The sequence below is a fragment of the Mercenaria mercenaria genome, chromosome 11 (genome assembly GCF_021730395.1).
Source record: "Mercenaria mercenaria strain notata chromosome 11, MADL_Memer_1, whole genome shotgun sequence".
NCBI classification, from domain to species: domain Eukaryota; kingdom Metazoa; phylum Mollusca; class Bivalvia; order Venerida; family Veneridae; genus Mercenaria; species Mercenaria mercenaria.
Window position 1 is genome coordinate 30,595,872 of NC_069371.1, and position 25,388 is coordinate 30,621,259.

At 34.2% G+C, this 25,388-nt stretch overlaps 1 protein-coding gene and 1 long non-coding RNA gene across 2 annotated transcripts; one reads left to right on the top strand and one right to left on the bottom strand.

The window, feature by feature from the left end:
• The first annotated feature begins 2,310 nt into the window (after positions 1–2,310).
• LOC128546734 (uncharacterized) lies at positions 2,311–5,688 on the top strand. Its single transcript, XM_053518014.1, has 3 exons — positions 2,311–4,961; positions 5,170–5,265; positions 5,533–5,688. Exon 1 carries the CDS (start codon positions 2,311–2,313, stop codon positions 4,207–4,209), a length of 1,899 nt encoding a protein of 632 aa, XP_053373989.1. The 3' UTR covers positions 4,210–4,961; positions 5,170–5,265; positions 5,533–5,688.
• A 9,074-nt stretch (positions 5,689–14,762) lies between these two features.
• On the bottom strand, positions 14,763–16,077 carry LOC123555674 (uncharacterized). Its single transcript, XR_006687364.2, has 3 exons — positions 15,810–16,077; positions 15,508–15,603; positions 14,763–15,240 (listed from the first exon to the last, which is right to left on the bottom strand). It is a non-coding gene; the product is annotated as an uncharacterized LOC123555674 (long non-coding RNA).
• Positions 16,078–25,388: the final 9,311 nt, after the last annotated feature.

Below are 25,388 nucleotides of genomic sequence, written 5' to 3' on the forward strand. Positions count from 1 at the left end.
AAACGGACAAGGAATTAGAATACGGCCAGACAACAGCCATCATCCATGAAACAGAAGATAGTGTTTTACCAGATTTCATAGACATTACACCAGGAATTGTGAACTATGACTACAAGAAAAACAGACAAATAGTGGTTACAGTTTCTAATCTCACAACAAACAGTGTAGTGATTTCACCTAGGTCCATCATATGTGAGTTACAACCTGTTAAAATAGAAGATAAATTGTTAAGTGAGGCAGATGAAGACAGTTCAAATCAAGATATCATGGATAAAGTTACCATAGATACAGATAACAACCTTACAGAAGAACAAAATAAACGCATCAAAGGCCTGCTGCAGAAACACATAGATATTTTCTCGAAAGACGACACAGATATTGGAAACTGCACAAGAATTAAACATCGCATAGATTTAATAGATGAAGTACCTTTCAAACAACGACATAGGAGAATACCACCGAATATGATAGAAGAAGTCAGAAACCACCTTGAACGCTTGTTATCTGCAGGAATTATACAAAAGTCAAAGTCACCATGGGCATCTAACATTGTTTTAGTAAGGAAGAAAAACAATTCTCTCAGAATTTGTGTTGATTACAGGCAGCTCAATATTAAATCAGTGAAAGACTCATACGCTCTGCCACGTATTGAAGAGGTTTTCGATGTTCTACATGGATCCAAGTATTTTTCAACTTTGGACATGAAGTCAGGGTATCATCAGGTAGAAGTAGAAGAAACACACCGAGAACGCACTGCATTTACTGTAGGACCACTTGGTTTTTTTGAATGGGTTAAAATGCCATTTGGTCTAGCCAACTCTCCAGCCACTTATCAACGACTTATGGAGGAATGCCTTGGTGATTACAACATGACTATATGCGTTATATACTTAGATGACCTGATAATCTTCGCGAACACTTTCGAAGAACACCTAGAACGACTCGACAAAGTATTAACACGTCTTAAAGAATGCGAACTTAAACTATCTCCTGAAAAATGCTACTTCATACAAGAAAAAGTGAAATTCTTAGGACACGTCATAAGCAAACATGGTTAGAGACAGATCCTTCTAAGATAGAGAAGATAAGAACATGGCCAACTCCAAGAAATGCTGATGAATTGAAATCCTTTGTTTCCTTCGCAGGATATTATCGCAGATTTATACGCGACTTCTCCAAAATTACAAAACCTCTTACAGACCTGATACCTGGAACTTCAACAAAGAAACGCTCAAAGAAAGAACAGAAAGAATGGATATGGACCAGTACTGAACAACAAACATTTGAAGACTTGAAAAAGATACTAACATCACCACCTATATTAGCTTTTCCTGACTTCACGAAAGAATTCGAGTTACACACAGATGCGTCTGCTAAAGCCTTGGGAGCCGTCTTATATCAGGACAAACAAGTGATCGCGTATGCTAGTCGATCTCTTACAAAATCAGAGCGCAACTACTCGGCATACAAATTGGAATTTTTGGCACTAAAGTGGGCTGTTACTGAGAAATTCGCAGACTACCTAGCATTGAACCATTTCACAGTATTGACCGATAACAATCCGCTAACTTACATATTAACAACCGCAAAGTTAGACGCAACCGGACAACGATGGGCTTCCGCATTAGGCGAATACAATTTTGATATTCTGTATAGACCAGGCTTACGCAACATAGATGCCGATGCGATGTCAAGATACCCGTACGAAAGACTGAATACTGGAGTTGAAACCATGATGAAGATAGACGACAGCACAGTGAAAACTATATGTAGCAGTATCATATCACCACCTTATATAGAAGTCATACCAACAGCCAGTATAAATATACTAGAGGCAACAGAGACACCAGGTGTACCTATGGCACAACTTGAAGTTAGAGAAATCCGACAGAGTCAACGACAAGACAGATTGATAGAAAGATGGCGAAGAGCTGTGATAGATCAGTATTTACCAGATAGAAATCAGTGCAAGACAAAAGAGGACTTATTTATGAGGAAAAATTTTCACAGTTTAAAGATAGTGAGAGGGATTTTGTATAGAGAAGTAAAAGGAGAGAATACAATCAACCAACTAGTCATGCCAGAATGCTACAGAAAAATGGTATTACAAGGCCTACACAGTGATATTGGACACCCGGACGAGATAGAACTTTATCACTACTTCGAGAGAGATACTTTTGGCCAGGCATGACATCGGATGTAGAGAACTGGGTTTCGAACTGCGAAAGGTGCATAAGAAGAAAGTCATCAACAAACATTAAATCAGAACTAGTGAACATTGTCACAACTTATCCTCTTAAATTAGTATCAATGGACTACCTTACACTAGAACCATCAAGAGGACATGGTAACATTCTTGTGATAACTGACCACTTCACCAAATATGCTCTGGCAATACCAACCAAGAATCAGACAGCCAAAACTACTGCAGATGCTTTCTACAACCACTTCATTGTCAACTATGGAATTCCAACTAAATTACATACAGATCAAGGTGCCAACTTTGAGTCAGACTTGATCAAAGAATTATGCCATATCACAGGAATGAGAAAAACAAGAACGACACCATACCACGCAATGGGAAATGGCTGCACCGAACGCTGGAACAGAACATTACTAGATATGTTAGGCACATTAGAACCATCAAAGAAGCCTGATTGGAAGAATTACATCCCATCATTAGTATACGCCTACAATTGCACCAAACATGAGAGTACTAAAACGACACCATTCGAACTTATGTTTGGAAGAAAGCCCAAGTTACCGATTGACGCAGTATTCGAAACTTCAGACATTGAACAGCCAACATCTAAAACAACAAAAGACTACATCCAGAACTTAAAGAAAAGAATGCAGACTACGCAAGAAATAGCAAAGAAGTATACGGACAAAGCCAGAGCGAAACAAAAGAAACAATATGACAAGAAAGCTACGGCATCCAGAATTTCAGTAGGAGATAAAGTCCTCATTAAAATCCTTGCATTTGATGGAAAGCACAAGATAGCAGATAAGTTTGAAGAAGAGGTGTACGAAGTAGTAGAACAGCCTAGATTAGAAATACCAGTGTTCAGATTAAGATCTAAATCTGGAATTGAAAAAGTACTTCACAGAAATCATCTGTTACCTATACAGACTACAGACAGTGAAAGTGAAGAGGAAATTAAGATAATGAGACCTGTTCCCAAACCGAGGAAATTAAAGAAACAGAAGGATGAAATTGTGGAGAAAAGTGAACCAAAGGTTACACTTCCAGAGATAAATAGAATAGAAAGAAGTGACGTCACAAGTGATTCAGAGTCAAGTGATTCAGGTGATGAATATGTGCCTAACACATACAAAAGTGGGGACGCCCACATTCCTGAAATTACAGATAAAGTAAATAAAGTAGACAGAAAGAAAGATAGCAGAACTGAAGAATTAGAAAGAGAAATGCATGTAAAAGAAGTGGATGAAACGAGAAAACATACAGGAGATGAAATACATGGTAGTCAAATTGACAACATGGGAATTCACACTGAAGACGATGACATGAGAATTCATACTGGAGAGGATGATATGAGAATTCATACTGAAGAGAAGAACATGAGAATCCACACTGGTGATGACAACTTGGGAACACACACTGAAGATAACATGGGCATTCATACTGAATATGAAAACCTGAGAATACATACTGAAGATCCAGTAGATATAGGAACAGATAGTGAAGTTACAAATAAGGATAGTTCAGTTAGTGAAGTTACAGATAAGAATAGTTCAGTTAGTGGAGTAACAGATAAAGATAGACAGAAAGGACATTCTGAAATAGAAATGATTAATGAGGCTGAAAATAGAAAAGGAGAGATAAATTCTACAGAAACTGTGTTAGAAAGAGAGAGAGGAATTAGAGAAGGTGCCATAAGAAAAGTACCAAATATACAGAAACGTGTAATGATATCAGAGGAACCAAAAATAGAAACAATTGAAACAAGAGAATCAAATATAGAGAGAAAAAGGAAAGGACAAAAGCCTTTACCTAAAATACCTACAAGAAGGTCTGAAAGGGAGAAAAGATTACCGGCTAATTTAAAAGACTATGAGATGAATGTAATGGTTTCATATCCTCCAGACTATAGGTTACATGCCTTAGATGTTTTTATAAATTCCGGTGTTTTAAAGGATGTAGATCCAGAAGTTGCAAAGAAAGTGATAAATGCAGTTATGCAGTAATATGTATCACACTGTAAACAGAATTGTGAAGTGACAGTATAAATTGCACTGAATAGATAAAATATTAATAGAGATAAAAAGAGATAAATCAAGAGAATTATTTCTTAGAGAAAATATAGGCTGTACAGAATCTGTACAGAATGATGTAGCTTGATTGAGCATATTGGATTGAATATTGTTGTTTTTATTGTTTTTAAATTTTTAAATGTCTGATGCATAATGTTGTTTTGTCTACAATTGTGAGGTCACAATTTTTGAAAAGGGGAGACAATACAGTAGATTTGTTGACATAATTTTTGCTATTCCTTTTGAGAAATACATGTTTAATCACATGTTTAAATTTTTATGAGAAATATTTAAGGGGTATATAAAGTAGCCTTTATTATGTTTATTAGTTATGTCTTATTGTAATATATTATGTATAGGACGGTGTAATATTTGACGTATGAATGACGGGACGTCATTTCTCAGACAGGGGAAGTGTGTGGCAGTCTTGATTTTAAGGCTTTGGATTAAGTAGTTGTTTAAGCTAAGTTATCTCCCTTTGACCATAGTTGTAGTTTGTGTCCAGTCAGGTGTATTGACCTTAGGTCAATTTGTTCCCTCTAAAAGACTGTGTTCTGATTGGTTTAGGCATCAGTGATCAATATCTCACTACCTGGAAAGCTTTGATACTGTGTACATGTATTTGGTAGAGGTTGTTTTAAATCAGTAATATATTAGTTTTAAAGGAATGGAATTATTAGTCAGAGGTTAGTTACTTTCATTTATAAGGTTCCTATCAGTTTTGCTAGTCTTATAAAGTGATAGATAATGATTTTAACCTTTACAGTTTTGGACTTTTCTGATTAAGACAGATTTAGTATATTTTGAGTAAAATCATGTTTCATAAATGGCAGTCTTCTCACATATCTCTGTCTCATTCTTTAATTACACATTTAACAATTTAATCATTTGCAGACCATTAACCTGAATCACAGTGTGATAGAGCAGATGAGTTGTTGGTGCAGCTGGTGATGTTTTCTATAGTGGTGATGCATTTAAGTCCACAACTTGGTAAGCATACATGTGTTTTGTTATGTACATGTGTAATATGTAATTGTATACTTTTAATGTATATGTAAGTTTACATATAATTCAAGTATATGTCCTAAGTATTGTGTTTAATGACTGCAAGGTGCCACTACACACAACTATATGTTTTAACCTGTATTACCATATGAATAAGATATTTATGCATTTATTATAATATGTATGGTATTCTGATGTATCTATTATGTGTATTACCTGATTGTAAGTTTTGTTAATGTTATGTACTTTCAGGATGCTTAGTTTACCAACCAATAAATTGATAAAGGTACAAAGAGCTTGTTTCCTACACACGGCCTCCAGATGGACCTACTCCTCAACCCCCACTAGCAGTTATACTTCTTTATAATTTACAAAAGGACTTTAAGTAAAACTAGCCAAGTGACATAACTAATAAACATAATAAAGGCTACTTTATATACCCCTTAAATATTTCTCATAAAAATTTAAACATGTGATTAAACATGTATTTCTCAAAAGGAATAGCAAAAATTATGTCAACAAATCTACTGTATTGTCTCCCCTTTTCAAAAATTGTGACCTCACAATTGTAGACAAAACAACATTATGCATCAGACATTTAAAAATTTAAAAACAATAAAAACAACAATATTCAATCCAATATGCTCAATCAAGCTACATCATTCTGTACAGATTCTGTACAGCCTATATTTTCTCTAAGAAATAATTCTCTTGATTTATCTCTTTTTATCTCTATTAATATTTTATCTATTCAGTGCAATTTATACTGTCACTTCACAATTCTGTTTACAGTGTGATACATATTACTGCATAACTGCATTTATCACTTTCTTTGCAACTTCTGGATCTACATCCTTTAAAACACCGGAATTTATAAAAACATCTAAGGCATGTAACCTATAGTCTGGAGGATATGAAACCATTACATTCATCTCATAGTCTTTTAAATTAGCCGGTAATCTTTTCTCCCTTTCAGACCTTCTTGTAGGTATTTTAGGTAAAGGCTTTTGTCCTTTCCTTTTTCTCTCTATATTTGGTTCTCTTGTTTCAATTGTTTCTATTTTTGGTTCCTCTGATATCATTACACGTTTCTGTATATTTGGTACTTTTCTTATGGCACCTTCTCTAATTCCTCTCTCTCTTTCTAACACAGTTTCTGTAGAATTTATCTCTCCTTTTCTATTTTCAGCCTCATTAATCATTTCTATTTCAGAATGTCCTTTCTGTCTATCTTTATCTGTTACTCCACTAACTGAACTATTCTTATCTGTAACTTCACTAACTGAACTATCCTTATTTGTAACTTCACTATCTGTTCCTATATCTACTGGATCTTCAGTATGTATTCTCAGGTTTTCATATTCAGTATGAATGCCCATGTTATCTTCAGTGTGTGTTCCCAAGTTGTCATCACCAGTGTGGATTCTCATGTTCTTCTCTTCAGTATGAATTCTCATATCATCCTCTCCAGTATGAATTCTCATGTCATCGTCTTCAGTGTGAATTCCCATGTTGTCAATTTGACTACCATGTATTTCATCTCCTGTATGTTTTCTCGTTTCATCCACTTCTTTTACATGCATTTCTCTTTCTAATTCTTCAGTTCTGCTATCTTTCTTTCTGTCTACTTTATTTACTTTATCTGTAATTTCAGGAATGTGGGCGTCCCCACTTTTGTATGTGTTAGGCACATATTCATCACCTGAATCACTTGACTCTGAATCACTTGTGACGTCACTTCTTTCTATTCTATTTATCTCTGGAAGTGTAACCTTTGGTTCACTTTTCTCCACAATTTCATCCTTCTGTTTCTTTAATTTCCTCGGTTTGGGAACAGGTCTCATTATCTTAATTTCCTCTTCACTTTCACTGTCTGTAGTCTGTATAGGTAACAGATGATTTCTGTGAAGTACTTTTTCAATTCCAGATTTAGATCTTAATCTGAACACTGGTATTTCTAATCTAGGCTGTTCTACTACTTCGTACACCTCTTCTTCAAACTTATCTGCTATCTTGTGCTTTCCATCAAATGCAAGGATTTTAATGAGGACTTTATCTCCTACTGAAATTCTGGATGCCGTAGCTTTCTTGTCATATTGTTTCTTTTGTTTCGCTCTGGCTTTGTCCGTATACTTCTTTGCTATTTCTTGCGTAGTCTGCATTCTTTTCTTTAAGTTCTGGATGTAGTCTTTTGTTGTTTTAGATGTTGGCTGTTCAATGTCTGAAGTTTCGAATACTGCGTCAATCGGTAACTTGGGCTTTCTTCCAAACATAAGTTCGAATGGTGTCGTTTTAGTACTCTCATGTTTGGTGCAATTGTAGGCGTATACTAATGATGGGATGTAATTCTTCCAATCAGGCTTCTTTGATGGTTCTAATGTGCCTAACATATCTAGTAATGTTCTGTTCCAGCGTTCGGTGCAGCCATTTCCCATTGCGTGGTATGGTGTCGTTCTTGTTTTTCTCATTCCTGTGATATGGCATAATTCTTTGATCAAGTCTGACTCAAAGTTGGCACCTTGATCTGTATGTAATTTAGTTGGAATTCCATAGTTGACAATGAAGTGGTTGTAGAAAGCATCTGCAGTAGTTTTGGCTGTCTGATTCTTGGTTGGTATTGCCAGAGCATATTTGGTGAAGTGGTCAGTTATCACAAGAATGTTACCATGTCCTCTTGATGGTTCTAGTGTAAGGAAGTCCATTGATACTAATTCAAGAGGATAAGTTGTGACAATGTTCACTAGTTCTGATTTAATGTTTGTTGATGACTTTCTTCTTATGCACCTTTCGCAGTTCGAAACCCAGTTCTCTACATCCGATGTCATGCCTGGCCAAAAGTATCTCTCTCGAAGTAGTGATAAAGTTCTATCTCGTCCGGGGTGTCCAATATCACTGTGTAGGCCTTGTAATACCATTTTTCTGTAGCATTCTGGCATGACTAGTTGGTTGATTGTATTCTCTCCTTTTACTTCTCTATACAAAATCCCTCTCACTATCTTTAAACTGTGAAAATTTTTCCTCATAAATAAGTCCTCTTTTGTCTTGCACTGATTTCTATCTGGTAAATACTGATCTATCACAGCTCTTCGCCATCTTTCTATCAATCTGTCTTGTCGTTGACTCTGTCGGATTTCTCTAACTTCAAGTTGTGCCATAGGTACACCTGGTGTCTCTGTTGCCTCTAGTATATTTATACTGGCTGTTGGTATGACTTCTATATAAGGTGGTGATATGATACTGCTACATATAGTTTTCACTGTGCTGTCGTCTATCTTCATCATGGTTTCAACTCCAGTATTCAGTCTTTCGTACGGGTATCTTGACATCGCATCGGCATCTATGTTGCGTAAGCCTGGTCTATACAGAATATCAAAATTGTATTCGCCTAATGCGGAAGCCCATCGTTGTCCGGTTGCGTCTAACTTTGCGGTTGTTAATATGTAAGTTAGCGGATTGTTATCGGTCAATACTGTGAAATGGTTCAATGCTAGGTAGTCTGCGAATTTCTCAGTAACAGCCCACTTTAGTGCCAAAAATTCCAATTTGTATGCCGAGTAGTTGCGCTCTGATTTTGTAAGAGATCGACTAGCATACGCGATCACTTGTTTGTCCTGATATAAGACGGCTCCCAAGGCTTTAGCAGACGCATCTGTGTGTAACTCGAATTCTTTCGTGAAGTCAGGAAAAGCTAATATAGGTGGTGATGTTAGTATCTTTTTCAAGTCTTCAAATGTTTGTTGTTCAGTACTGGTCCATATCCATTCTTTCTGTTCTTTCTTTGAGCGTTTCTTTGTTGAAGTTCCAGGTATCAGGTCTGTAAGAGGTTTTGTAATTTTGGAGAAGTCGCGTATAAATCTGCGATAATATCCTGCGAAGGAAACAAAGGATTTCAATTCATCAGCATTTCTTGGAGTTGGCCATGTTCTTATCTTCTCTATCTTAGAAGGATCTGTCTCTATACCATGTTTGCTTATGACGTGTCCTAAGAATTTCACTTTTTCTTGTATGAAGTAGCATTTTTCAGGAGATAGTTTAAGTTCGCATTCTTTAAGACGTGTTAATACTTTGTCGAGTCGTTCTAGGTGTTCTTCGAAAGTGTTCGCGAAGATTATCAGGTCATCTAAGTATATAACGCATATAGTCATGTTGTAATCACCAAGGCATTCCTCCATAAGTCGTTGATAAGTGGCTGGAGAGTTGGCTAGACCAAATGGCATTTTAACCCATTCAAAAAAACCAAGTGGTCCTACAGTAAATGCAGTGCGTTCTCGGTGTGTTTCTTCTACTTCTACCTGATGATACCCTGACTTCATGTCCAAAGTTGAAAAATACTTGGATCCATGTAGAACATCGAAAACCTCTTCAATACGTGGCAGAGCGTATGAGTCTTTCACTGATTTAATATTGAGCTGCCTGTAATCAACACAAATTCTGAGAGAATTGTTTTTCTTCCTTACTAAAACAATGTTAGATGCCCATGGTGACTTTGACTTTTGTATAATTCCTGCAGATAACAAGCGTTCAAGGTGGTTTCTGACTTCTTCTATCATATTCGGTGGTATTCTCTATGTCGTTGTTTGAAAGGTACTTCATCTATTAAATCTATGCGATGTTTAATTCTTGTGCAGTTTCCAATATCTGTGTCGTCTTTCGAGAAAATATCTATGTGTTTCTGCAGCAGGCCTTTGATGCGTTTATTTTGTTCTTCTGTAAGGTTGTTATCTGTATCTATGGTAACTTTATCCATGATATCTTGATTTGAACTGTCTTCATCTGCCTCACTTAACAATTTATCTTCTATTTTAACAGGTTGTAACTCACATATGATGGACCTAGGTGAAATCACTACACTGTTTGTTGTGAGATTAGAAACTGTAACCACTATTTGTCTGTTTTTCTTGTAGTCATAGTTCACAATTCCTGGTGTAATGTCTATGAAATCTGGTAAAACACTATCTTCTGTTTCATGGATGATGGCTGTTGTCTGGCCGTATTCTAATTCCTTGTCCGTTTCTCCTAAAATATCTCTCGACTCATTTGGACCTAGAATGATTTTGGATTGCTCTGCACATCTGACTATGGCTACCTTATTTTTATTTCTCTTCAACTCTTTTTCTCTGAAAGTAATGCATCTGAATGCTAGAAACCAAGGAGTGTGTAAACCTGCTTTCTGTATGAACTGAGGACCAAAGTTCTGTTTGCATTCTTGTAGAAGTTCTGATAGTATGTTGGTGCCAATGATAACTGGGGTTCGAAAAGAGTAGTTTGTATCTGGCGTTATCAAAAATAAACACTGCTGAGGTGAAGCCTTTGGTAAACCATTTGTGATTTTCAATTCTGTTTCAATGTATCCTATGTAGGGAAGTTTCTGTCCATCAGCACATTCTATTCTCAAATTCACAATATCTTGTAATGGTTGAAGTGGAGCTATCTCAGATAAATTGTCTTTCCAGTATGAATGTGAAATTGCACTAATGCAGCTTCCACTGTCTAAGAGTGCTGTTGTTTCTAAATTTCCTATGATGATATTTACTTCATTGGTTTCACCTATTAATTTGGGGTCTTGTTTCTGATTGGTGCCTTTGTTTGACCCAACAACAGAGGCACTTATTCTTTTGGGCAGTTCCTGGCAATATGACCTTTTTCATTGCAGTTAAAGCAAGTAGGTTGGAATGTTCCTGTTCCAGTTGGTCGTTGTGGCCTGTAATCTCCTCTGCCTCTTGCTCCATCGTAGAATCTCCCTCTGTAATTCCTTCTTCCACCACTGTTTCCTCTGTATGAGCCTCTATATCCTCTGTTAAAGTTCTGACTGAACTGTCTATCTGGTGTTTCTTTCTTTTCTTCTAATTTGTCTATCCTTGCATTCAGCTTTAGTAGTAACTCTTCTGTCTTATTCAGTTTCTTCAATAACTCCTCATTTGTGTTCTTGTCTATGTTGACTGCAGCATGACATTTCTTACTTTCAGGTTGTTCTTCCTTCATATTAGCCTCTATCTTCCTAAGTTCTATCTTAAATCGGTCGTAATCTGCGACGGTGTCATATTTATATCCCGATAGCTGTTTGATTTCTGGCCGGAGTCCTCTGTATAACACACTCTTCAATTTTCTATCATCTGACTTACTTAGACCTCCCAGTGAAATGGCCTGTGTAAATGTTTCTTCTAGTCTAGATGCATAGCTTGTTATTGATTCATTAACTTTCTGGTGACTAGAGTAAAATTTCTCCATAATGCTCTCTTGTGTTTCTACATTACCAAATGTCCCTTCTAGCTTCCTCATCACTTCATGAATATTGACGCCAGTACCTAATCGTCTTATAATGTCACTCGCATTTCCTTTCACCGCTCTCCTAAGTCCAAGTAGTATCTGTTCTTTACTAAATACTTTTTCTTCTAAAAGTGCCTCCAATTCAAACTTAAAAGTAGGCCAGCTTACTTCTCCTTTATTCTCCTCACCATAAAATGTTGACAGTTTAGGGTAGTGATGACTACCTGTCTTTGGTCTGGCTCCTAGATCCTCACCAGATTTTGTTTCAGATGCTGCAGATACTGTATCCTTTCTAAGTTCATCTCCTAAATGTTTCATATAGGACATCAAGTCCTCTGGTTTCTCAATCTTTGGTGGTTTCATTTTCATAGCATGAAATGCTTCAAGAATCTTTAAATCTTCCTCTGTAACTGCTGTTCCACCTGTTGCACCTTCTTCTTTATCACTCATCTTGACAATTCTTCTGTTAAATCTCTGTTAAGCCTAATTTTCTTCAATAATATTTCAAACACTCAGCCTCCTTCTTATATAAGTCTTTTCTCTATGTAATTCAGTTATGCATTCACTATTCAATATGTAACACCTATTCGCACTATATAATCAGTGTCTTTCAGTTCGTGTTAATATTCTATTAATATTTAAGTATTTCTTAATTCAGTACTGCACTGTACTATTCACTTAAGCTAGCTTCTTCTAGCTCTAATTCAATATTTCATGCAGTTTAGTTATACTATATCTTAGTATACTGTAATACTCAACTGGGATCACTTTCTATTCAATTCAGTTCAATGTGGTCCTCTGCAAAATTTCACCTAAGTCACTTTTTTTTTTTCTATTGTTTCACTTCATTCAATATGCTTCTCATCAATCAGTTTACTTAGCTAAGTATGACTTAAAACTAAGTTTACGTAGAGTTTCTATCGCTTTAATTCACTTTCAAAATTCATTCAATTCACTTTCTCTATTCACTAAATTCACCTTCAAATTCACTTAATTCTACTTCACTTTTCAATAAATTCACCTTCACTTTTCAATAAATTCACATTTCTTCTTCAATATATTGAAACACCAACTCAGTAATTCAGTATGCGCATCACTTCAAATTCACTTCATCTATTTCAATACTAAGTCTTTTTCAATCTCAATACAACTAAACAACTCACTGTAGTTCTAAATTCAATTCAATTCTGTTACAACACCTTTCAGTGAAACTCCAATTCAACTTCTAATCTCAATCAAACAGCTTCTTATAGCACTAAGCTTCAATTTCACTTAAGTCTTTATAGCATTCAGTGTTGCTTAATAATCAAAGTCAACTCAAAGACTATTTGCTTTATACAACCTTTCAACACTAACCCTTCATTCAATTAACTTCCTTTCGCATTAACAGTAATGCTCACTTAGTACTCTTATGCAGTGACTACTGCTTAAATATAAAGAATTTCAGTTTTCAGCTTTCAAAGTCTACTTTCACTTCAACTAAATCTCTACTTTCACTTTCACTTTCAAAATATCATTATATCATACACAATAACTTAACACCCTTGTATAAGTAAACTCATCAATTATCTTTTATCACCTCAATCTTATCTATCTATATCAGTAATCTATACAATCAGTAATCCCTTCAATACCTGTTGTTCATTCAACCAAAAAATCAATAACCCATTTCATCAATATAAAATATCAATACCAATATTTCAACAATAAATATTTCAATCACCTATTTTCCACTTTATTGCACACTAAAACATGTGTCTAAACCAATAAACCTTTTACCACTATCAAATATACTCAATACTCAATGTGTATCTTTATACCAGCCTCTGGCTTTGATTAATAAACAATGTATATTATGACAACTTTATATGGTAGCAATTTATGCTTATATACCAAACAAGTACACTTTATTTTATACTTGAGCTCAAGTTTAGTTTTCTGTTATTAATTTAATTTCTATTAAATCAATCTCAGAAACTGTATACTTCAATTGAAAAAGGCAGAAATTAAATTTAATCTCAAACTTTTTCAACTATTCAATTAAATTGACAGTCTAAGTCAATATTTCCTTATAGTTATACTAGTTAGGACACAATATACATGTATAACACACAAAGTATCAATACTGTTTACTTTTCAGCAAAAAAATATCTTCACCAAAAATAATAACCAACTATTTATTTTTATGTACCCACTGACCTATATATTCATTGAGTAGCCTTTTACTATATATGATTATATCTAATATCTGCTATGTCAGATTAGGGTCATGTGGTCTGTGATGTCACAAATGTAAAACAACTCAACCAATGAAAAATGAAACCATCTGGGTCAAACCAAATATGACAGGTCAAAGAGGTCACATGTTCTGTATATGGATTGTAAACAACAAGTAGTGCACTGTCACAGCAAAACAGGTTCTGCTGACTTCTACTCAATCACTAAACTACAGCTTATCTATAGAAAACTGCTCAACCTTGACAGTACAACCTTGTCAGCTATCAAAATCCTAACTAATTTAAATAACAAATAAATTCCACTACACAATGTCAACTAAGGTCAAAATTTAGTTCAAACCGGTCTCAAAAGTGTTTACATTACTGAATTTGGATATTTTTTTTTAGAAATGTCTCTAAATGGCAGTTTTAAAATTTAAATTTCGATAATTAGTTAGACTGTTACAAGAATACTAGAAATAGTAGACTAGGAGAGAAGAATTATTAAATTAAGAGTACCTCTACCAAGAAAGTTAAGTTATATATGCAATGTGACAACTCTCTCACTTACACTAAGCACTTCATAATGTACATATACAAAAACTGCAGTTATTCATGAAAAACCACAGACAATATAGCTGTGTAAAATATGAAAATGTGTTGAAATGGCAACACTGACTTTAGCAATTACAGACTAACTGCAATTTAAGTATAGAAAATTCATTTAACTCACCAACAGTTGATAACTGTTCTGTACTTTAAAACTGTTCTACTGTAAAATTCTTGTAAAAATGGATAATGTCCTATTATGCCACTTATACACACAACACTGTCACTGTCTTAAACTGTTTGCTTTGAAAATAACACTTAGCTCCTGGTGTTAGGAACTAAATCACTGTTCTCCACTGTACTTTCTTCCCGTCATCAATATGAAAAGTGATAAATACTTTTCACTTAAAAATCCAAAAATTAAATTCACTGTTCAACACTGTTATAAATAAATCCACTGTCACTATTCATAAATTAACTGTTCAAATTTAACTCTCTTTTCACCGTCACTGTAAATACTAGTTGTCCTCGGATTTGTATTTAAATTACAAAAATGTTCTGAAGTAGAACATAACTTTTACATCCAGTTCTGTAGAAGTATCAGAATGAAAAATCTGATTACCGTATTTACACCAATAAAAATCCATATAAATTTTTCACGTGAATCACTGTTTTTAAATGAGCGTTCATGTGTATATCTACTAATCTAGTGTTGCTGGCTGATGTTCTTCACTAGTGTATGGCTTGTATACACAATATCACGTTGGGCGCCATTTGTCACTTGGCTAGTTTTACTTAAAGTCCTTTTGTAAATTATAAAGAAGTATAACTGCTAGTGGGGGTTGAGGAGTAGGTCCATCTGGAGGCCGTGTGTAGGAAACAAGCTCTTTGTACCTTTATCAATTTATTGGTTGGTAAACTAAGCATCCTGAAAGTACATAACATTAACAAAACTTACAATCAGGTAATACACATAATAGATACATCAAATACCATACATATTATAATAAAATGCATAAATATCTTATTCATATGGTAATACAGGTTAAAACATATAGTTGTGTGTAGTGGCACCTTGCAGTCATTAAACACAATACTTAGGACATATACTTGAATTATATGTAAACTTACATATACATTAAAAGTATACAATTACATATTACACATGTACATAACAAAACACATGTATGCTTACCAAGTTGTGGACTTAAATGCATCACCACTATAGAAAACATCACCAGCTGCACCAACAACTCATCTGCTCTATCACACTGTGATTCAGGTTAATGGTCTGCAAATGATTAAATTGTTAAATGTGTAATTAAAGAATGAGACAGAGATATGTGAGAAGACTGCCATTTATGAAACATGATTTTACTCAAAATATACTAATCTGTCTTAATCAGAAAAGTCCAAAACTGTAAGGTTAAAATCATTATCTATCACTTTATAAGACTAGCAAAACTGATAGGAACCTTATAAATGAAAGTAACTAACCTCTGACTAATAATTCCATTCCTTTAAAACTAATATATTACTGATTTAAAACAACCTCTACCAAATACATGTACACAGTATCAAAGCTTTCCAGGTAGTGAGATATTGATCACTGATGCCTAAACCAATCAGAACACAGTCTTTTAGAGGGAACAAATTGACCTAAGGTCAATACACCTGACTGGACACAAACTACAACTATGGTCAAAGGGAGATAACTTAGCTTAAACAACTACTTAATCCAAAGCCTTAAAATCAAGACTGCCACAGAGGTCCATTAGACAATGCTACATTCCAAATATCTAAGCTCTGTGCATTCAGGTTCAAGACAAGAAGATTTTTAGAGGTTTCCCCTATACAACTCTATGTAAAACTAAGTTTGCCCCAGCGTGGGACAAATTTTAACCAAACCCTAACCCTTAACCCTAAACCCTAACCCTAGAGCGGAGTGATTCTGAATGTTTCGAATGTGAATATAAAGTTCGTGATTAATATTGAATCCGTTGCTGCTTGTTTTTGTTGTTTATAAACGGTAGTTCTCAGTTGCTCAAACACTCACACAATACCAAGATTATAAAAAAATAAATATGTGACTATTTTTACACGTCCAGAATATTTTTGTGATGCGGTCACATAAAAATAGAAGTTGGTAGTTGATTTAGAGCTATAGTCAGTTCCTAAAGCACTGGCTAAAGATAAACAATGCAAATGATTATTTCACTCATTGCCTATCAAAGGATTAAAAATAATTGTGCAAATATGCAAGTATAATAGCAATTTAAATTTGTAAGTAGCATGTGGCCATAAACATCCAAGATGTTCAAAATCTGTAATTTTAAAAATGTACATACTGAATATTGCTTTTGATGTTGGCTTGTATTTAAATACGCAATGCAGTTTTCCATTTAGCTTCGTTTAGTTACACCGACTAAGTTTCGCTTATACTTTAAATAATCATGCCTCCAAATAGACGTCACAGTTTTATTTTGTCAAAGCAATGTAAATAAATACCAATCGTCATAAGTCAATATTATTAATAAAATCTGTAAAAAGACCATTTGGAAGCACAGAATGCAACCAAGAAGAATAATAGCAGACTCGGTTTGATTGAGTCTGTTCATGAGAGGTAATGAAGTGTGCAACACTTTTCACGCCCCCTAGCACCGGCTTAAGCGAAACTCTATTATATATGTGCGGGACTTAATTATACATCCACTTAATGGACTCCATGATGTCAAAGAACCAGAAAATATAATAACACTGGATATTTAAGTTTATATTGAGTAAGTATAGTATTCACTACATACAGAATCCTGACTTGACGCAAAGTGTTAAGAGGATTGGACAGCACCGGTCAGCCCGGTATCAGTATAATGTGACTGGTTGGGGTATTATGTCAGGTGTGTACGGCTTGATATTCGAAGAGGTAGCACTATAAAGTTGGACATTGTGCTCGCTGCCACAAGTAGACACTGTCGTTTATATGCCTGGGAAATGTCTATGCTGGTTCAGAACCTAGGAACACTGATCAGCTTAACTGACCGCCGTTGGATAGATCTAACTTCAATACTGCTGAAAAATAGACCGTTTTTAATCCAATCGAATCATTTTTGTGGTTAAAGGAAAAACAAGGATGTCCCTGAAGAAATGTACGCTCGAGGTTTGGCATGGTTTAATGAAAAACAAACTCAACGAAAGTGATATTAATTAGGTAAAGTTTTAATCAAAGTCTAAATAAACAGCTATATGTGGCAGTGTCAAGTATACACTGCCCGTAATTTGTGTTTTCTATATGTTTATGTTATGTATGTCCCGTATTGTCATCCGTATTCTAAATACAAGACATTGTCCGCTACATTTGGTTTAGTTAGATAAATGAATCGATTTTTATAATAAAATGATTATACGTTTTATAAAAACTTCAGGCCTGTCATTATACATTAAGAGTATTTTCAAGTATATTTTGTTCTCAGCTGCAATTTGCTGGAAGTCTAATTTGTTCATGATATACGACTTTCAAGTTTCAATAGAATTTTGCCATCTTCTCAGACATTTGAGAGTGGACGCAGCTGTTGGTTACGATTATTATAGTATTTGACATTAGAAACACCTGATCCTTTGCTAATTATACAAAAACTAACATTGTCAGGCTATATCAGTAGGATTTAGAAACAACTGAATGTGCTTCGGGTGAAAAGTGGTGAAATATGACAGCTTTGACAGATCAATACGATGTTATTCTACAGGTCGTCAACATATTTTTGTGTTTTATTTTTCATGGACTTTAAGTCACACCTACACAATTTAAGACTTATTGCAGCGTCTCAGCTTTGCAAGTTGGAGGAAGGTCTTAGGTGCCTCTTCCAAGAATTATTTTAGGCATAGGCTGGCAACTGGCTAGGAATGCCGACATTCCAAAGGCCAGCTGGATGGTTACTTTCATTACCAAGCAAGTTAATAACCGTACACAATGGTGAAGGGCAAGTGATTTGCAGTCAGCGACCGTAACCACACGATCACGCAGGTCTCTCGTCGAAATTGCTGAAGATTTTATAAGTATTCTGTATAAATATGATAGGAATTGGTCTTGAAGAAATGAAAGCGCTAGAGTGTAAAACTGAAATACCATTCACGTGTCGGAACTCTTAACATAATGTTACTGTTGGGCTAATTAACAAGCTTGACGGTAATAATTATATGGCTGATACACTGTGTCCAAATTTGATTAAGATTTCTTCAAAACAAGTTGATGCTGGGGTGTAAATGACGGGGATGGACAGCCGACGCACAGACCATAAGGACAAACCCAAACCAAAACCAATCTGTCGAGATCTGTTTACAAGTACATACAATATGATAGCAGAAAATAGATTCATTTGTAAGGCAGGCATCAGCCTATATATTATTTCATTACACTTTGGAAAAATAAGATAAGTGAAAGCTTTCACTTAAGGTTGTAAACCCGTAATGATTATCGGCAAATAACGTAGTCTCAGTATAAAATTTTGGGATTCTCCGTCTTTTACGGAAAACCATGTGCTATACTGACGTCCGAAATGTATCAAACTGCCTAACGACGTAGTTTACCACCGATGTTACAATTGTATAGGTAGGGACGTTTATACAAAACTGCATAACCTGCAATTACTCCGAGTTTAGTTAAAAGTTGTCTCTTACCGAATGATCTTTTTTTCCAGAATGCAATTATTTTTAGATACTGTTCTTTCTGTGTTACCTAAGTATCGTTACTTATCATTGGTCAGTCAAGTATTCTTAAATGTTAAATTGGCTTAAACTATTAGTTATTTCGAGATATAGAGAATAATAGGTTAGTGCCGTAGATGAGAAAGTTTATCTGGCGAGGTGGAGGGGGTTATCGGGTGAGCCGAAGGCGAACCTGATAACGTCCGGAGCCGAGCCAGATAAACTTTCTCAATCTTAGGCACTAACCTATTATTCTATTTATCTTGTCATTACTTCATTTTCCGATATTTGGCAATTTATTTTATAAAAATAAGTGTGGGACAACCGCTTTAATGACGTCATATTCGGAATGACGTCACTTATATAATGACATGATTACCGGCAAAATCGCAATAACTTTCTTCGTTTTTGAATAAAATCTCATTATTTGACCACTCATTTTCTTAGTTCGGACATTTCCAACACAATGATGATGGTTTCGTTGCAAAATTTCTTATGACAATAATATCGACCATAAGGTCACATGATCAACTGACCGTATATCACTGGTCACATGATCAATTGACGGTATATCAAGAAAGATATACGGCACCCTGATATCGGGTCGAAAATACTGCAAGTGACAGGATAAATATAAATATCGACCGAGGCGTCGGTCGAGCTCTATATTCATATTTAGAGGGGTGAACATTTTTTATATCACCCACTCAGGAATACAATATTAATCTTATTATACCGAATGGAAAATCATCATAATTAGCTAAAAGATTTACTGAAATAGTCATTAAAAGTCATAAACACCAAATAAAAATGACCTAGTCTTTACTAGAGAGCACACCAAAATTGTGGTGAATTTTCTGTAGAACTATCATAGCTCACATATCGATAAATCACCATTTCAGCCGTTATGTCAGTGCCGACACCGACAGCAATAACAGTAACTTTCTTATTTCTAAACGAAGGATGTTAAAATAGTGTGAGCACTCATTTTCTTAGTTGGAGCATTTCCTATCCGACGATCATACTTTCGATTAACAATCTGGTAAAAAGTTGTTTTCGAAATTTTTGGCAAGGAGAGCAAATCATTAAAAATAGAAAAACTCGACATGATTCACAGAACTTAATCCTATATTATATGTAAGCGCCTCGTCAAAATTAATCGTTTCAGTCTTTTATCAACGCAAAAGTATCGTATCACCCAACGGGAGATATGAAAAATACTATCACATGCACAGAAAACCAAAAATAGTGCTGTTGCACATGTAATATTATTTATTTGGATCATATCATATGCGCAGAAAAGAAAACAACGATACTGCGCATGAGATATTAAATCAGTAGGGAATATGAAATATTATTCAAGTTAAACTAATGGACATTTATGCGATGTATAATAAAAACAATTATCATCACCGGAGGGGTAATTTTGTTTAACACTTTAACGACATGAAAGGAATTCGTTGCTTTTGTATAGTTTGTTTCATGATTTATTTGTAAAACATATAATTTTACGTAAAATGTTAGTAAACTATACCTTCCTTGATATTGCAATTTTTATTCCTAACACATACTGGACATATGAGTTTCATAATGCAATCAAACTATTGACTTTCATTAACTTGGAGAGGAATTTTCTGTTGTGTTTCTGCAAAAGTGTGATACCATACCGAGGTTTTTCCCATAATTTATTTCGCTAAGCCAGTCTAACTTGTATGGAAATTAAGCACCATGAGATGAGCAAAGCATGCGCAAAAGCTGAACCCCAGATGGTGGTACTTACAGACTGCAGAAGAAACCTGAACTAGCTACAATTACTGAATAAGACTGCCAAAACTGTTCATTAAAAATCTTGAATCCTGAAGCTGTATTACATTGCATTTTTTGCTCTGCATTTTCTCAACAAATTTAGTAATTACTGTTTTTTATCATTTTTAAAGAGTGATTGTACATTTTTGTGAACATGTACAAATATACTGAAACTGGTAGACGAATTAGAGAAAGCTGTACTTAATTAAGCGGAAAAAGAGATTTCAAAAGAGAAAAAAGAGCATAGTTTTGGCAGCACCTCTTTTGATGAAAAAAAATGTGGAAACATAATTTTCAAATGCGTTAAAGAGAGTCATTACTCTTTCGAAATGGAAAACAAAATGTGCAATTACTCTTTCAGAATGATACAAAAAATGTTGAAAAAAAATGCAGACTTAAGGATTAAATATGATATTATTATAAATAAATAAAAGTTGTAACATGTGAAACATTCAAACACGGTCAAATATATAAAGAAGATTTTTTTTTCAAAAGGTAACCGGCATAGATGTTATAATATTTGGCGTATGGATCACAAGCATTAAACAGTATGTAACACCAAAGTAATTGTGAAATCAAGTTTAGACGGAAAAGATGCGGATATTCATCTTTGAAGCAACATTGTATTTACAATGAACATTATCAATTTGCAAGTATTTACAATAAGCAGCAAATTTAAATGCACGATATGTTTCATATCAATGATAGCTAGTCAAACGGATCTGACCGTCCTGAGTTGATTCTCAAATACATTTGTATTTTCGTGTTGGGTCAGTGCCCTGCATTAACAAAATACACAAGTACAATTAGATGAATTACAGTTATAGCTTGCCACCACTTGTTCGGAAGTACTCGGTGATCTCTGGAAAGTTTCAAACCATTCCGTTTCTTGCAAACGAGGTACATAACGGAAGAAAAATTAAATTTCAATTTCTCTTGTGACGATGAATTAATCCAAACTTTGAAATAAAAAGAAAGCATTTTAGTTTGTTGAAGCAGAATTAACAAATACCCTCCAATTAATATGTGTCTTCTGTAATTTAGTGTTATTTAAGACTTAGCAAAACATTATGTACCGATTGCACTACAGTTTGTGCAGCACATAGACCTACATTTTATTTACGTTATAACTGTGATTAATTGCATTAAAATCTACATCGTAGATTTTTTTTGTTAGTGAAAATAGACTCAATGATGAATAAAAATACATTAAAACTCTTCGAAGTATTGAAACAATAACAGACTCAGTTTGATCGAGGTATATTATCTTTCTTCATAGGTCCATACTTCTTTCATTGGCCAAATGTTTTAGTACATCATCATATTGAGAAAACTCTTGGTTCAATCATCAGATTCTATATTGTAGAGAAAGATAAACTGATAACGCAGAACTACCTTAACATCGTCTTTGAGAAGAAACTATAATATATCTTCTTGACTTCTAATTTCTTCTTGTCTGAATCAGATGTTTACAATAAGACACCTGTAATTAAGGTCACCTTTTGACAAAGCAAAGGGTTGTATTTTAAGACAGGTTTGAATACATTTTCATTTTCGGGAAACACAAGACATAGTAATATAGCATTTATTCTTTATACACCACTAACGTCACAAAGTGCATGATATCAAATAACTTTTTTAGAAAGAAAACTACAGTATATAATTATATGAAAGTGTATATTAAAGCAAATAAGCCTCTACTTTCTACGAACATTCGCTGTCTGTTGTCTACATTATCTTTCGTACAAGTTTTCATAATACAAATGATACATAACTTTGTTCACATTTGATGTCATGTTGCCTTTTAATAGCAATACTTTCCAAGTATATAATACTAAACTGACAATACCTGACCTGCCAAATTTCTTTTATCTGTGGAAGATTTTTATGGCAGGAAAAGTGCTGAAAAAAGACTTAAATATAATTAGTAAAAGTATAAAAAGCAAAACATATACCGGGAAGATATAAAATCAAACGCATACCGTTTATCTTTGAAAAACACAATGAATTACGTTATATTCTCATCATAAATTTGTTTTTGATGTGAATAAAATCCGATTATTAGATAATCAAACAGTAGCGTATTTTAACTTCTTAAAAATTATTTGTTTTCCTTAATATCTAATACTAATTGTTATGAATATTTGTAAATGGTGGGCTTTTCGTAATTGAGAAATTTTGTCTGCTTATTAAAATATCTTATTCTCCAAATATATCGCAATTTATTTTTTTCACTGATCATTTGTATACATTGAAAATAATACATTTAGTAACAACAACGAATAGTAAAGGAAAGAGAATTTTTATCATCAAAAGTGTGTCCACTCTTTCACTCGTAACTTGTTGCAATAATTATATACTAATCGAAATTTTTAACCCTCCTCAATTGTTTTGGTTTCATAATTCTAATTGTACATTTATACAAAAAAAATAATTTTAAAAACAAATAAGTTGTAAATAGTATGTTCAACTTTCAACAAATCAACTTGTACAAAATATCACTCAAACAGTCAGAAAGTACAAATAAAGTAGTGATTTTATAAATGGAGAAAATATCATTCATGTATTATGAGGCGTTGATATTGCATTTTTCACTGATATGTGGTCAAATGTCAAACCAGATTTAAATTTAGTCAAGATATCGCAGGATAAAGAAGTTATTTTATTTTTGTAGGACTTTTCTTTCAATATAATGAAATTCGCTTGTTCGTAAATTGTATGTATTCTAGTAATTTTTGTGATTTTTTAAAAAAAATGATTTACCGCTGAAGAGTAAATAAAATGATATCAGGGCATCACTTAATTTTGTTGAAATTCTTTCTAAGTATTTTTCATAATAACGCGAGAATTTTCCAGACATATACTGTTGACATTATGAGATATTTTGACAGATATATCGGATGTTGGGGACGTTGGAAGTTTCTTTAAATGTATCGCATGAACATTTTTATTTTCAGGCTTCAACTTTTAGTTGTGTAAATAGAAAAGTGGGTTGTATTTTGATGGCTTCAATACAAAAAACCCGCAACAGTAATTAAAACTATTATCTTACACTTTCAATTATAAAAATTGTGCTAAATAGATAATTTCATAATAAATTTGTAACCTTTTCATACCTTTTTTTTTTAAATAAATGCACTTCAGTTGTACGTTACATCTTTTTCTAAACTTGATTTTAATAGAATATAAGCAAGCAGAAGAGTCTGAATGTTTTAGTAGTTATATACAGAACGTTTGAATATGAAAGCACAAACGTATCGTCGCCATTTGGATGTCCTAAGACTTCTAACTTTCGCTGTAAAGCGGATTAACAGAACCCATTTTCTTTGAGCCATGTGGATGTCTCTTTCTGAAAAAAAGTAAGTTAATTTTGGAAACAGCAACAAGTCATAAGTTCAGAAACAGCAAGAAGTCATAGCTTGTAATTATTTCAAATGCAGCAACAAATCATAACTTGTAATTCTTTCAGCATAAGCAACAAGCCATAACTTGTTATTATTTCAGGAACAGCAGCAAGCTATAGCTTGTGTTTTTAGAAACATCAACAGATAAATTCTAAACAGTGTAACATAATAAGTTTAAAACTATTTTAAAGATCTGTTAAATATATGTCAGCAACACCCAAATATATGTTTGGTCTTTGTAAAACTGAGAATACAAGTGAGATACGCATAACAATTTAAGATGGAATTTCTGTTTTTAATCATTGTTAAGTCAGGTACTAAATGTAACTGCTTACGTGTTGTAGTAAATAACCACAAATACGATAATCAGTATCACAGCTACCGGGCCAACAACGGCTCCTATGATCCATAACTTTCCAGACTGGCTTGGAGGAGGTGCCGGTATAGGAACATCTAAAATGATAAATAAAATTTGTTAAAAGATCCTTTTGGAAATACAGAACGCAACCAAGCAGCAGTTTGATAAAGTCTGGCTATGATAAGAAATAAACTTGTCCAACAGCCTCACACCCTTCAAGCCAGTTTAAGCGGAATTCTATTACAATAAAATTGAATATTCTCTACGATTCCAAAGGACCAGAAAATTTAACAACACTGAGTCCAAGTATGGGGGTGCATTTACCGTGCATACCACACTGCACTCGCAGATAGCTGTTGTGATAGTTATAACATGTCGAAAGGTTCTTCGGAAGCACAGAATGCACCAAGCGGAAAAAAGCAGACTTGATTTGATTTAAAAAGTCTATTAATGAGAGGTAATGAAATGAGAAACTCCCCAGACGCCCACACATGTTTTTGTACCCCGGAATGTATGTGTGTAATTCTATGATGTACCTCGCAAAGTAAGGTATACCAACGCCCTAATACCGGCTTAAGTGGAATTCTGTTATTGTAACAGTAAAGTTAAATGTACTCCACGATCCCAAAGGACCAGGAAATATAACAACATTGAGTCCAATTACGGGGACATTTTAACAGGGAGTTTTCAACTCTTGATTTTCCAGATTCATCGGATGATTGTTTAATGAATCTGTTCTTTCGTACAAAAAGAAAAATTTCATACTCGCTACTGATCAAGTAGTCAGTTATTTATAATATTTGGAAA